The 15753-nt window shown below is 37.3% G+C and overlaps 1 protein-coding gene across 1 annotated transcript in view; it reads left to right on the forward strand.

Moving 5' to 3' along the window:
- The window catches only part of LOC150077352 (ATP-dependent RNA helicase A-like), a 338077-nt gene that overhangs the window by 163990 nt on the left and 158334 nt on the right, over positions 1 to 15753 (forward strand). The window contains 2 exon segments of the mRNA XM_090386433.1: positions 1976 to 2095; positions 9775 to 9846. Coding sequence (XP_090242559.1) covers positions 1976 to 2095; positions 9775 to 9846 — 192 coding nt within the window.

A 15753-nucleotide genomic window follows, 5' to 3' on the forward strand; every position in this document is an offset into this window, starting at 1 on the left:
GCATGGGTTTGTTTAGGTGAAGTCTTGTCTGTCCAATTTGATTGGATACTCTGATGAGGTCACAAAGGAATTGGATGCAAAGAATAATTTTGATATCATATATTTGGGTCTTAGAAAGGCTTTTGATACTGCTGCACAAATTGGTGCAGTGTGGCATAGAAAGGCTTTTGATACTGCTGCACAAATTGGTGCAGTGTGGCATTGGAGGTAAATTGCTACTATGATAAAAGGGGTGGTTGAGTGGGAAAAGACTGAGTGGCAAATAGTTGATGGATGCTGCTCTTCGTGGACTAACGTTATTAGTGGGGTTTGGTCCCTTATGGTTCAGTGTTGGGCCCCATTGTTGTTTTCTGTATTTATTAATGTTATTGATGATAGTATATCAGGTTTAATGTCTAGGTTTGCCGACTTTTGTGGCAGGGTTTTTAGTGACACTAATTACAGTACACTGCTACAACAGAATCTAGAAAAGTCTAGCAGATGGGCTGAGGGAGTGGCAACTGAAGTTTAACATTGACAAATGTAAAGTACTGCATATGGGAAGCAGTAACCCCAGAGTAATGTATCAACTGTGTAGTTCTACACTCGGGGTGGTAGAGAATGAAAAGGACCTGGGGGTAATTGTGTAGTTAGATATGAAGTTTTCTGATTAGTGCAGACGGGCTGCAAGAGTAGCTCATGATGTCTTGTCAATGATACACAGGAAATTTTCTTGCAGGGATAAGGAGGTGATTATCTGCTTGTATAAGGCAATGGTCAGGCCACACCTAGAGTACTGTATATAAGTCTGGAGGCCTTGTTTTAAGAAGGATCTAGAGCTGCTGGAATGAGTACAGAGAAGGGCAACGAAGTTAGAGAATGGAACAAAGGGTTGCTCTTACAAAGAAAGGCTCTTACAAATTACAATGTCTGGACACTGGGCACCTGCTAGGTGATATAATTGAAGTGTATAAAACCTTGAATGGTTTGAGCATTCTCAATGGTGTGGGATTCTTCTTCTTGTTCAGACTAATCGCCTGAGAGAGCATAAGTTCAAATGGAGAAAACACAGTTGCATAATAGATGTGCACAAGTTTGCCTTTAGCCAGCATGTGGTTTGTTGCTGGAATAAACTTCTATCTGTCATTGTAGAAGATGATCGCTTAAATAAATTGAAGGCAGAACTAGACAAACATTCGGTGCGAGTGAATGGGTGAAATGAGAAGTGGTTTTTTTTTTTTTTTTTGGCTGATGCTATATAAGTCTTGCATAAAATGCCTTTACTAATGCTAATTCTTTTACCATATGTAAATTTCCACTGGTCTCACTTCTTTGGTCTTCCAGTTGATCTTATGCACTCATTTTTCAGATTATTAAAGATTATTATATTCAAACTTTACCAGATTTTTTATATCTTCCAACCTGGCTCAGAAGAATAGTGTTAAACAGATCCAACTTCATAATTAACCTCTTCTTTAGTGATCTCTCTCTCTCTCTCTCTCTCTCTCTCATTTTTTGTATAAACAGTCGTGGGCATACCCGACCTATCTGGATTTTGATTTTGTACAAATTGTTTCACCTATGAAACCATAATTTCCATTTGTTCAGCACATCTTTGTCTTTGTTTGGCTTCTTTGTCTAAAGAAGCCAAATTCTGCTCATATTATCTATTTGGAAAAAAAAAAAAAAAAAAAAAAAAAAAATTTTTTTTTTCAATATTTTACTTATAATTAGTCCTGCTTTTTCCTTACTAAATTTTTATTCACAAATATTTAGTAAATCTGAAATTGGCCAAGTCTATAATTATAATGATGAAGTTAGATTTCCATTTCCTATAGATTTCTTATTGATATCACACCGTACAGACTGTTTGGACTCATCCTTTACGAATATGTCATTACCACATTTTTGTTTAGATTCCTGCCTTATTTATATTCAGATGGTTATAAGTGCTGTGTAATACTTTATGAATATCAATTTAATTTATTTTCCATAGATGATAGAAGATAGGCAGAAATTACCAGTTGCTTTATCCCATGATGAAATTTTGGATGCCATCCATAATAATTCTGTTGTAATTATACGAGGAGCTACTGGATGCGGGAAAACTACTCAGGTATGTGTTTCAAGTATTACTTAAATACCATCATTCTGGAAATTCTTGTTGATTAATTAATCACACATTATTATTATGTATGCAGTGTCAACCACAAATTTGGTTACTGTAATAAATTTTCTCCCAAAGCAATCATTACAACTGAAATAATTGCTCCTGTAGACTGATGTAAAACGATTATGCATTTTATTGTTAAGAAAAGACATTAAAGAAAAAATGTTTTAAGACATTTATTTGTAAATAATCACAAAAATACATGGTATGCCATATGAATGCCTTTTCATCGTGACTAGTGTTTGAAATTAACATTATTTAATAAAATGGAAAAATGATATTTATACTAGCAGCAAACAAATACAGTTCTAATATCATTAGATCTTCTATGACACATTTTTAGTACTTTGTTGGCCCACTTCACGCTTCAGTTTCTTGTTGCTGAGTTTGTGATAGCAAGTTATGATTAATGGTTTCTTGCAGTGTTACCTTGTTTGATGGTTTGTTATCAGCAGTTTTTGTTAAATAACACTTCAGCAGTTTTAAATTTGATTCAAATCTAAACTATTTCCTGCCCACTATAAGGATTGGATATTACAGTGTGGTATGAACTTATTCAGGAGGGAATACACATTGAGAATCTTGTCAATCAGTTCAGCTCTGGAGTGATTGTCAAGTAGTGGGATGGGATCTTTCTAAGAACAGTCTGTTCTTGTTAACAGGGTCGGGGGAGTTATTTTTTTTATAAGGATGGTATGCGCTTTAATAGAGGTAGGAGCAAAGGATATTTGCTGATACCATGGAGGCAGTGTTAGGTGGGTCGGGTCTGAAAGCTGGCTTGTGGGGGGGGGGGATACACACAGACTAATATATTCTATAAAGCTGCAGCAGCCTTTTAAGCCAGCTGCTGGGGATTTCAAGGACTGCCAGTAGTTGTCATGAAACAACTAAATACATGGGCTGTGTTAGGTAACTAAGTATAAGAAGAGATGCATATCTACTTGCACATAGACCAATGCTCAGAGTATAGTAAATAAATTTTATGAATTTGAATTGCTAGTCAAGACATCAAATACAGACATTGTTGGAATATCAGAGATCTGGTGCCACTCAGATATATGGGATACAGAGGGAAGTATAATGTGTGTAGAAACAGATGGGAGGGGGTTCATGCTCTTTGTTAAGGAAACTAAGGCAGTGAATCCAGTCGATATCAGGAGGGGCCTCCGTAGCCAGGTGGGCAGGAGCAGCAGTGCATCTCACACGCTTCTTGATTAGACCTGGGTTCGAGCCCGTGACCACCAAATATAGAGGATGCGGAAAGGTCAGGGAATGACCACCGCATATCCCTGGAGCAATATGGCCTTATTGCTAATGTATAAATTCTTTATTGCTGATAAGTACAGAACATGTACTAGAGACAATAATACTCATCACGGCGACATGGCCAGGAGTTTTACATTATAAATGAGATTAATTGGCAAAAAAAAAAATACTGTTACATGGGAAATTATGAGTTACATAAAATTAAACATGTAAAAATGAAATTATAATAATGAAAATATGAGGACTGAACGTCATATGGAGGAAATCATCCCAGTTCCACAGATGTAATCCACTCAAGAGGCATGTGATCGTATTTGTAGTCGGTAGCCAATTTCTGAATGTCGACTCCAAGACGGAGCAGTGCCTGGGCAGGTAGGAACCGACTACACAGTTTCAGCCGGTTGTATTTGAGGAATAGTGTGGGCTATGACCTCAAGGATGGCGGAGGATTGTGCCACTGACAAAAATCCCAGATGTTTGAGGCGTTTATCACCCCTGTGTACATTTTTACTGTAGTCATGAAACGCCTGCTGTCAATTAACCTCGGCAGCCTGGGTATGTTTAGCTGCTCAGCCATGTCAGTTGTTCTCCATTGAGGGGGTTGGCGATGCTTATTTGTGGCCTATTTCAGGGTCCAGTATTCGCACGAGAACACCGGTTTTTGAAGTGAGGTGACGCAGATGCCCAAATTTAAGCAGCGTATAAAATAGCCGGATAAACAGTGGCTTGAAGATATCTGGTAATGGTTGTGGCATCGTTGGAATGAAGTAAGTGTTGTTTCGCTCTCCAACGTAGTGTGTTAAATCGCTTCCAGAGGTATTCTGTGTGAACATTAAATTTCAGCTTCGGATCAAAATAGACACCGAGATCCTTATGGCAGGTAACCACTGGGATGAGAGTACCTAAAACTGAAGGTTGAATTATTGTTGCTGTTTCAATGAGTAAGTCATTATTGCAGATTTTGACGGATTAAGGTTTAATCCAAACATCTTCAAGTAAGTTGAAAGAGCGGTCAAGTTCTCTGTGATGGAAGACGTAATTTCCATTGGGTTTGCAGACGGTGGGATTAAGGTAAGAAACTTTATATCGTCGGCATATATTAGAGCATCATCACGATGACTCATGAAAGGAATCAGAATTGATGAGAAGAGAAGGCCAGACAGGACACCACCTCGTGGGACTCCTGCATTGATTTTTCTTGTAAAGTGGGTCTTCTTCAAAGTGAAGAAAACTTCTATTCCTCAATAAGGCGGTGAGGAAAGCTAGTAGGACTCCATTAATCCTGAAGAAGAATATCAGAAGCCTGAGAAGGTCTGTGACATCTAGGCTATCAAAAGCAGCTTCAATATCGGCACACACTATAGCTAATTCAGATTTAATTTCGAAGGCTTGAAGAATTGATGTCTGTGCAGCCATGAGGTTTGTTATGGTGGATCTATTTTTGACTGCGAAATGGAACTGTTTCGGCTTCTGTGATGTCAGCTGTTTGTTTAATGCTGGAAGGAGTACCTTTTCTAGAAGTTTGAGGAGGGTGGAAGAAGTTGAGATTGGTCTGAAATCTTTTAGGCTTGTTGGTGCTTTAACCTTAGGCAGTGGCTTCACAGAGTATTCATTCCATTGAGCAGGGAAAACTCGTGTGGAAAGAACAGAGTTGTAGATTGAGAGTAATGCATCTAGGATATAGAGGCTAAGGCATTTAATTATGAAATGAGGTATCTTATCACGGCCTGCAGTACTAGATGGACGCAGGGAGTTAATAGCATATATCAGTTTCTGTCTTGTGATGGAAATTATGGAAAGTTCATCAGTAGGAGCAAATTGAGAGTTTTGGAGAGGAATTTCAGCTGAAGCGAAATTGGTTTTGAATCTTGAAATGTAGTCCATTCAGTTATCTAGATCAAGATTTGAATTAATGCAACTGTGTCTTGATGAGTATGGCGCTTTCTTCCATTTTCTTCCATTGACTGAAAATCCTATCCATAGTTTTGCTGATCATAGCACATTGCATTCCACTTTCCAGTTTGAGAAACCTTGCCCTGTCCAATCCGCCTTAACTTCTCGAATATCTGCTACCAGTTCCTTAAATGCTGATCTCCAGGTAATTCTCCAGACAAAGACAACTTAGTTGATTTCAACCCTTCTAAAACTCAGTCCTGTCTTATATATCACAAAAAGGATTTCTCTGCTCCTATGCTTATCTTTGGTGACACTCTGATTTCTAAGCAAGATGATGTATCTCTTTTGGGGATTACCCTGACTTCTAATCTTTCTTGGCACAAGTACATTACAAATATTGAATTCTCTGCATTTATAAAACTTGGTTTTCTCTTTTGCTCTCGGTGTTACTTTTCTCCCAAACAGCTGTTTGCTCTGTACAAATCGTAAATCTGCCCTACCTTGGAATATTGTTCCCACATCTGGGATGCCGCTCCAAAACCTCTCTCAGGCTTCTAGATTCCATTGAGATGAGTGCAGTTAGATTAATTAATGACTCATCTTTGAGTCTCTCCACTCTCTATCTTATAGATGTACTGTTTCTGCTGAATCCCTTTTCTTCAGATACTTCCATGGGCATTGTTCTTCTGAATTGGCTTCTATAATTCCTGCTCTCTCTTTCAAAACAGTCCGAACATGTGCCATCCTCCATTTACTGTCCAACTTCAAACTCACAAACCAACTTTTCAACTTCCTCGTTTATTCATTTAACTGCCATTTTTTGGAACAACCTTCCTTCATATGTATTTCCTGAAAATTACAGTCTGCAGTGTGCAGTCTAATGTCAACAAATATCTTCTTTTGTCTTCTGAACTTTCAACCCATGCACGGTACTATAGATTCTAGTACCTCTCGTGTTTGTGGTTTTCATAAAAAAAAAAAAAAAAAAAAAAAAAAACACCCCAGTAATTTTATGTGGTTTAATTGTCATATGTACAAGCAACTTTAACATTAAGAACTGTTTATGATGAATTTCTTTAGACGACTGCTTGTTATGTTAGAAATCTGCCCTCAGTTTTTAATTTCACTGAAGTTTTAGCTGATTCAGTGGAGGTGATGGGAAGTGGAGTGTACATTCTGCCCCGGAGTAATTATTGTGGAATCTTCCTTGGTTGTAGTTTGCTCTAGTTAGACCTGGTATGGCACTATAATTTACATTGCCAGTGTCAATTAACTATAATGTGTTACTGCTGATGTTTTTCTTTAGAACACAGTATTCCAAGTGTGGTGTAACAGCACCCTTATATACTGGGATTATGGTGTTCTTATATCTACTAGTAATTGTTCGATAAATCATCAGTAGGATTCAATGTTACACTAACAGAATCACTGTAAAATATTGTAAGGGCCAGGGAGTAGGTTTCACATAATTGGTTTTTGGAAAAAGCATCAAACTATTAAGTTTAATCATGAAAGCTGCATTACACCCAAGTGGGAATTCCTTTGGTTTGTAGAAATGGAAGGATATTGCTGAACTATAAAAGTTGTTTCCAAGAATGAAGTGAGTAACTTAAGTAGAAGGGAAAATCAGTCAATTTACTAAATATTAGTATTAGCAATGGCCACATGGTGCACGAAAGCCTCTTGCTTATGCTGCAACAGCCAAAAAAAAAAAATAAATAAAGAAAAAAATAAAGAAAAAAAATAAAAATAAATAAAGAAATAAAAAAAAAATCAATAAGAGGAAAGGAAATAGACAACCTATCCTTTTCCCTCCTCTCGTAGGTAATTATCCAGCTGACCTTTGAATTTCTGCAAACATCAGCCTCTACCACCCATGTGGGTAACTTATTTCAGTAATTTATAACTCACTGGCTAAAATAAAATTCCTGCCATCCAGTCTAAACACCCCCCAACATGAATTTATGCCCCCTAGTTATAGAATCATTTATAACTGCGAAAATTTCGTCCTCATTCTTTTTACCTTTGCTTCTCAGAGCTTTAAACATCTCAATCAAGTCTCCTCCAATGTGCCTAGTTTCCAAGCTGTGAAACCCACATATTCAAATTCTTTCCTCATATGGACCCCTTTTTGCTGATCTCAGAAGGCGAGTTTATCTGTCTTTGGACCTTTTCAAGAAGCACAATGTCTTTCTTTAGGAGCGGTTTCCACAGTATTCCACGTGTGGTCTAACAATAGCCTTGTATAATGGGATTATAAAGGTTATAAAATCGCCATTATGTGATTATGATGTCCTTAACTCTACTAGCAATTGTTCGTTAAATCATTAATAGGACACCGTGGCCTTACATGCAACCTGTCTACAATGCTCGGAGAACTTCATGGCTGACCGTATCGTAACACCCAAGGCTCTTTCCTCCACTACCATCTTTAGTTCAACTCCACCAAGTCATTTTGGGTTTACTGTTCCCCAGGTGCAATATCTTTCACTTTGCTGGATTAAAGCATAGCTGCCACTTTTCTGACCATCCATGAAATCTAACTAGGTCATTCTGAAGAAGCTCTGCTGGGCAGTGATCATTAACTACTCCATCAATCTGTACATCATCTGCAAATTTAGACACCATGCCCCCTATCCCTTCATCAATGTCATTTATGAAAATTAAAAACAATGGTGGTCTTAATACTGATCATTTGGAAACCCCACTTCTTACATCAACCCAATCTGAGGAATAACCATTTATCATAGCCCTCTGCCTCCTGCCCTGAAGCAGTTCAGCTATCCATCTAAGGATTTTCCATGTGATTCCAACCTGTTGGAATCACATGGAAAATGGTTTCCAGCTTATAAAGTAACTGCTCGTGTGCGACTCAGTCAAATGCTTTGCTGAAATCAAAATAAACAATGTCAAATTATTCCCTATGTCCACCTCTTGAGTGACCCTGTCAAAATAGTTAACCAGATTAGTTAAATATGATTTTCCTTTACAAAACCACGAGTATCCTTCAGAATTCCTTTGCTATCTAATTGGACCTGAATTGCACCCTTGATCATTTTCTCCATGATTTCTGAAGTTTGACTGACCGGCTGGTAATTTCCCACTTCACTCTTGCCCTTATGTATTGGAGATACATTGTCATTTTTCCAATCGAACAGAATCACTTCCGAACCCATTGATGATCTCATAATTATCCTCAGTGATTCAGTGCACTAACTTGCCACCTCCCTTAAGATTATAGGGTATATGCCATCAATCCCAGTAGCCTTACTGGCCTGCAGGCTCAAGTTTTTCATTTAATAAACATATGAAATTTCAACGTCATTAATTGCAGATTTTTCAACTTCACTCCCATAATTTCTCCTGCAGTTTAGGGTTAGTAATGAATTTCCTAAAGGAACACACACACATGATTTTTCAAAGGGAAAATCTTTTTTATATAACATGGTAAACTGTTTAGCTGTGTCAGTGTTTCTGCATTGAATTAATCTATACAAGAAATGGCACTGACTTTGTATGAGACAATTCTCTCCACACAATTATAATTGAGAGTCGTGCCCTCACTTAAATGTGATTAACATGTGTGCTGACTCTAGTAAGAAGGTACTACTACTAGTGTGATTGTAGGTAATTTAGGTCTTTTATTCTTAAGAATTTCCTGTGCAATACATTTCAAAAATTCCATTAGAAACAATTCTGTTAGTTGAATTAAGGGTTCTTCCTGAAGATAGTTGAGTGGCTTCCGATCTGTTTGCATTTTCGAACTTATCAAAAATACTGTACTGGAGACTTAAGATTTACTAAGTTTAGAAATTAAAACACTAAGTTTTACTTAGATATTTTTATTCATAGGTAACAAAAGAAATGGAACTTTCAGCCACAATAACAAATGTATAGGCCTTTATCGAAAATAATTACTCATTTTTTTTGCTGAACCATTTTCAAACTTTGTTTCTTTATTGCCAAATCTCTCACTTTTTATGCAAGGGTTGATAAGTTGGACAGTATTTAGCTTGTTTGTTGATTTTCATGTATTATTTAATTTTGTTAATTGGTTAGGTAATAAAGGTGTAAATTTGTGCTTTATATCTTCATGGCCTATGGATAATATCTCTCTGATTTTTGCTTATCAGAATTGCCATTTAATAGAATCAAAATTCAATTCACAAATGTGAACAAATAACAGATGCCTACTGTAATTATTTTACAAAAAAAAAAAAAAAAAAAAAATGTTGGCTCGTTTGGATTATTGACGTTCGGATTTTTGATGCCCTATTGCACCTTATTTAACTTGAATATTCACTAAACTTAAAATCATATTTTTTTACCAAAAAAAAAAAAAATCTGAGACTTTCCTTCTCATTTTCAACCTGTCTAAATATCTAGAACAAGTGCACACCTCCAGAGTTTGTCTAATTTTCATATCATGTTTTGTTCATCTTATTGTTTTTTAATTTTTTTAGGTGCCTCAGTATATTCTAGATTATTATATAAAGTCAGGGTGTGGAGCAGAATGTTCTATTGTAGTTACTCAGGTAAGAAACTTTCAATATAAAGCAGTATTTTCCTTGTTAGTTACTTAACAACATGTTACACTTTCAGATTATAAAATGCGCCCCCCCCCCAGATAATGTTGCCAAAAATTTCCCTGTGCCTTATGATCCAAAGGTATACTAAGTGCATATAGTGATTTTTAATTTTTTATTTATTTAATATTTTTTTCCAGATCAGATTATATAATGTTATTACTTTCTAGGCAGTAACAATATATGCAGAATGTATTATTGCGTAAAATATATGAGTGAGGCCTTATTATATATGTTTTACTAGAATTTTTCCTTTATTTCCAAGAAAAAGATATTGATAAAAATGTTCTTTTCTGGAAAAAATTACAGGGACTTACAGGAAGTAGGTGTAATCCCTGTAATCCTTTTCTGGAAAGGATTACAGGGATTACACCTACTTCCACATATCGCAGTCATGATATTTTGTATGTAGCAGCATACATATCTCTGTTCTAAAGGTGTAAAATTTCAGCCTGTGTCTTAATTTGTTTTTCTCTTACAGAGCTGAACGTGTGGCGAAGTAGCATCATGGACAAAGTTGAAGCTAGAGCTGTAATCCGGTATCTGTTCTTGAAAGGGAAATCTAAAGAAATCCATGAGGAGATGACTGCTGTATATAAGGATGAAGCCCCATCCTATTGCATTGTGAAGCACTGGCATAGACAGTTTAGGCGTGGTTGGACATTGGTAGAATCTGAGCCCATTCCAGGTCGTCCCCTTTCAGCCATTGGTGACAGCACAATCAGAAAAGTGGAGTCGTTAATCAAGGAAGATCACCAGATATCTGAGCATGAATTGTCCCAGGAGGTGAAGATTAGTGTGGACTCTTTTGAAACTTCGTGACCAACTCCATTTACGAAAATTGAGTGCAAGATGGATTCCCCAATTGACTGGTTTCCAGAAGGCTGATTGACAACAGAAATCACAAAGTCGTTAGCCCTGTGCCAAAAAAAAACGAGGAAGACCTTTTCTCTCGTCTAATCACTCAGGATGAAAGTTGGATACACCATTTTGACCCTGAAAGTTAAAAGCAGTTCATGGAATGGCAACATCATGGTTCCCTACCCCCCCCTCAAGAAGGCAAGGGTCCAAGAGTCAGCAGGATTGGTCTTGCTGACAGTGTTTTGGGATGAGAAAGGAATAATAATGACTGATTGACCTGTCGAAAGGTAGAACAATTACAGGTGCCTTTTATGCCAACTTACAAAATTATAGGAGAAGATCAAAACATGTAGGCATGGCATGCTGTCCAAAGGTGTGAGAATGCTTCAAGACAATGCTGCCCCAGTTCACACTTCTGAAATTGCAACAACACAAGTGGCCACTTGTGGATATGAAATACTGTCCAGCCTACTCAGCCGATTCTGTACCATCGGACTTCTTGTTTCCTTCCCTCAAATCATTTCTTCAGGGACCCACTTCCCTGATGACGAGACACTCATTTCTGCAACAGAGTCATGGTTCAAAGACCGACCTCGCCACTTCTACAAAAACGGTATCCGTAGCCTGATCCTTCGATGGGAAAAATGTGTAAATCTGCACGGTGGATACGTAGAGGACTAAAACCTGTGCCAAGGATCAACAGGCTAGCACCACCTCTGCAGCTAGGTCAGGGCTGAACCACCCTCGTAATTCAGAACTGTTCAGAACCATCAGAACTCAATGGCAACTTCACGTGGTCGACGCTATCTAATTATGGATATCAATGAAAACAATTGCAATTTGTCACTTCCATTCTATCAAAACGTTTATACTAAAAAGGTTTTAGGGCTGAAGCCCCAGATTATGGAATATCGAACAGGTTAGTTCATTATTTTAGTTCATAGTAAATCACCGAAGTAGGTGAACTAGCATCGTTTCTGTTATGTCTCATATTGTGAATGGCTTCACAATGAGATGCTCTGGTATTAAAGTACCTCGAATAAGCAACACCAAGCCAATTCTTGAATAGGCAACACTTTGCCAGTGGATTCTCGGTGGATACCACCACCCCGCTATCGGCCGAGAATAAGTAACATTAGTCTTCTCCACTGGCAAAGTGTAGCTTATTGGATGTAGTGAAATATCAGGGCAACTTGCGAAGGCATTCACAATATGAGATGTAACAAAATCGGTGCCAATTCAATATGATTTTAAGAAGAATCTTGCTAGCGTGAGAAATTAGGCTAATAGTCCTGTAATTTGAGCAAATTTTCAGATCTCCTTTTTTGTGGCAAGGGGATGAAAATTGATTTCTTCCAATATGATGGCCACCGTCCCGTTTCCCAAATTTTTACAATCATTTTATGAAAAAACTCATTGCCCTTCACACCTGTAGCTTTAATCAATTCTGCTGGAATTTCATGAATTCCATGTGACTTGCTACAACACGTTAGTTCTCTGATGGCTTTTTCAACTTCTTCCTTCAGTGAAACTGGTTCAAGATCACACTCTTGAAAAGGTGGTGGCAGATCATTAGTGCCATCAGGTGCTTGGAAGAGCTGCTCACAGTATTTTTTCCCCTTTCCTTTGATTGCATTCTCCTCTGTTCAAGTTTCCCCTTTGGAGTCCTTAATTACATTAAGTTTTGTTTGGAACTTTTGTCTTAAGGACTTAATACATCATACATCTTTTTAGTGTTTCGCTTTTTGTGGTATTCGATTTCTTTACACTTTCGACTGATATAATCCTGTTTGTCCTGGCTTAAACAGTGCTTGATAATTTTGCTTAGTTCCTGATACTCTTCGTTTCCTTGTACACCCTGGGCTTTTGCAATTCATCTATGTTCAATAAGTTTAAAAGTGACTTCTGTAATCCAAGGCTTCCTGATGTTTGACCTTTCTCTAATGTGTCTATTTGCTGAATCCTTAATAATGCTTTTTGTATTTTCCCACATTTCCTCAGGCAGCATATTGTCGTCTAGTTCTAATAGAGCTTGAAGACAATTGCCTGTTTCAACCATATAATAGTTTGGAATATTTTCTATATTCCAATCGTCTAGGGAAAATTTTATTCATGATCTTTTTCATCTTCAGCCAGAGAACGATGTGGAGTAGTTGATGATCACTGCCAGAATCTGCTCCAGGAAGTGTGTTTGCTGTGATTACACTGGAATACCACCTTTGCTGCATATCAATCTGATTCCTTGTTTTATGTTCACGAGATTTCCATGTGTAGAGCCTTCTCGAGTGCTGCTGAAAGCAGGTGTTACATATGACAAGACTGTTCAGGTGACAAAATTCAATTAAACTTTCACCCTGCTCATTTGTAGTGCCAGGACCAAATCTACCACATTCCGGACTAGAAGAAACTGTCTTGCCTACTTTTGCATTAAAATCACGCATAAGTATCAAAACATTCCTTTTTGGGACCAGATAAACACTAACTGGAGATTTTTATAATAAACATCCATATCTTTGTCTGTGGATGTTAATAGTGCATATGCAACTAAAACTGTGAGATTTACTGGCTGGCTGTGAAGTCTAAGTCATCATACTACTATTAATAGGATTGTATCCAAGAAGAGATCTTGAACATTCCTTATTCAAAATGACAACAACACCATTTTCTTTTACTTGGTCATTTCCAGAAAAAACAACCAAAAACCCATTAACCCATTTTATCGACATGCGCGCGCATCGATAAAATGGGTGAAAGTGACAAATATGGAGGTATATGTAAATTATGTTTTAAAAGTTAAAAAGGTTATGTGGCCATTGTGCACTAAGCAGCAGCAAAGGATACAAAAGTATATATTTAAGCTATAAGTAATAAAGTGAGAGACAGTGCAAAAACTAGCAGAAAAGGAATAGTAGGAAATAGAAAAATTAAGATGTAAGATACGAAAAGAAGGTGAAGAACCTAAAAGATGTATTGAAATATCAGAAATTAAAGGCTGAATTAATAAGCCAGTTAGCAAGAAAGAAGCTATGAGAGAAAAATGTAATAATTAATAAATTACAAAGAAATATATCAAGCATCAAATAGAAGGTAGGAAAATAATCTGAAGTCAAACAAAACCCTAATAATAAGGGAAAGAAAAATAAAGGTTAAAATATTTGATGCAAGCGATAAAAGATTGATACACAATACAAGTATTTCATCGAGGGGGCTAACATCTGAAATTATTTTTTATATAACTAAAAAAATAAAATAAAATATTTTGGCACCTTGTATTCTTTACCATTCTGTCTGTGTGCCCTTGGTCTCTCGCTTTATTACTGCCAGCTTAAATATATATTCCAAAGAAGTTCATCAGTAGAATGTAGTCCAGTGCAAAGCTAGATGTTGCACTGTCCTTCCTTCGATGATCGTGTCGGTAGAGGCGGAGCCCGCTTTCACCGCTCGACTGACCAACAGGGGTGGCTAGGACACGGAAATGCTCCGGAAACGGGGAGAAGAAAAGAAAAGAAAGTACCTGATATACCTGATATACCTGATGCCATTTTGAATTACCATATTTTAGGGTTTAGGAGAATTTCGGGGGAAATGACTCTTAATGATCCAGAATCAATAAGGCAAACAAAAATGATGTTTAGGTTGATCATGCCGCTGACTGTTGTGCATATAGATCACAGGCATGAAGAAGTAGGGAAAGGAGAACACCTGATTATGTATCAATTATTGATACATAATTAGGTGGAGTCCACCAATGAAATTCCTGCATTATGTATCAATCTTTTATAGCTTCCATCAAATATATCAACCTTGGTTTGCTTCCGCCTTTAATAAAACTGGATAGATCCCGTCCACCCCAGGTGCCTATTTTATATTTAATTTCAATCTCTCAGTTATTGTAATAATTTTTTCAAATTGCTCCAGACATAAATAACACTGAACAACAAATTTTGGGTCATATCTTGTCACAGACATGAAAGTAAGTTTCATGCCCGTAACAAGGAAATAAAATGGTATATTAAAATGCTTAATGTGCTTAAAATGGCAGATTGGCTCTTGTTTTTGAAAAAAGTAGTTTTTTTATATTTATTCAAGGTATTTTTTATTTATGGCAGTAGGAGGAAGCAACGAACATACCTATATCAAACATGAGACCTTTCGCTTGTATTCAGCTTTCGGGCATCTCTTTTTATCATCCAACAATAATCGGCTAACACAGCAGCACTCCATTTCTTTTGTATCTGCTTCATTGCTATCTTGATGTCCTGATGGAAGTGCCCACCATGTTCGTTTCTGACGGAACCACAGTTTGGCGGTAAGAAATCCAGGTGTGAGTGCAAAAAATGCATCTTCAATGACATGTTGTACTCCAGTTTTTTGTAAGAAGTTATGAGATCTACAAGCTGCCTGTAATTGCCGGCTGTAACATTTCCTAGAGAACCAGTTGAAACATTGCGAAAGGCTTTCCATGCTGATATCTCTCTATCACATAGGACGCATTCGAACTGTTCGTCTTTGAAAAGTTACCTTATTTGTAGACCAACAAAAATGCCTGCCTTAATCTTCTGTATACTAAGTCTTGTGAATGCAGGACCATTCACTTCCAAAGCCTTCACAAAATTTTTTTTGAGCCCCAGTTTGATGTGCAGTGGTGGAAGCAAAACTTTATTTGGATCTGCCAGAGGTTCAAATGCTACGTTCTTCATTCCAGGTGTTAACGATTTTCTTTTTCTCCTCTTCTCGGGGTGCATATCCTTGGCACAACTATCCCACCCACAGAGAAAGCAACAATACTTAGTGTAGCCCTTTTGTAGTCCTAATAAAATGGCTATTACCTTTAAATCACCGCATATCTGCCACTCATACTTCTCAGGTATTGAAGGCAACATATTTCCATTGTGTAATAACACAACCTTAAGGCTAATCTCAGAAGTGTCTATAAATAATATCCATTCTTTGGGAATGTGCCTTATGTTCATTGCTGCCATTAGACCATCAACC

The sequence above is a fragment of the Mastigoproctus giganteus genome, chromosome 12 (assembly GCF_048544385.1).
Source record: "Mastigoproctus giganteus isolate SK-2022 chromosome 12, ASM4854438v1, whole genome shotgun sequence".
Lineage (NCBI taxonomy): Eukaryota > Metazoa > Arthropoda > Arachnida > Uropygi > Thelyphonidae > Mastigoproctus > Mastigoproctus giganteus.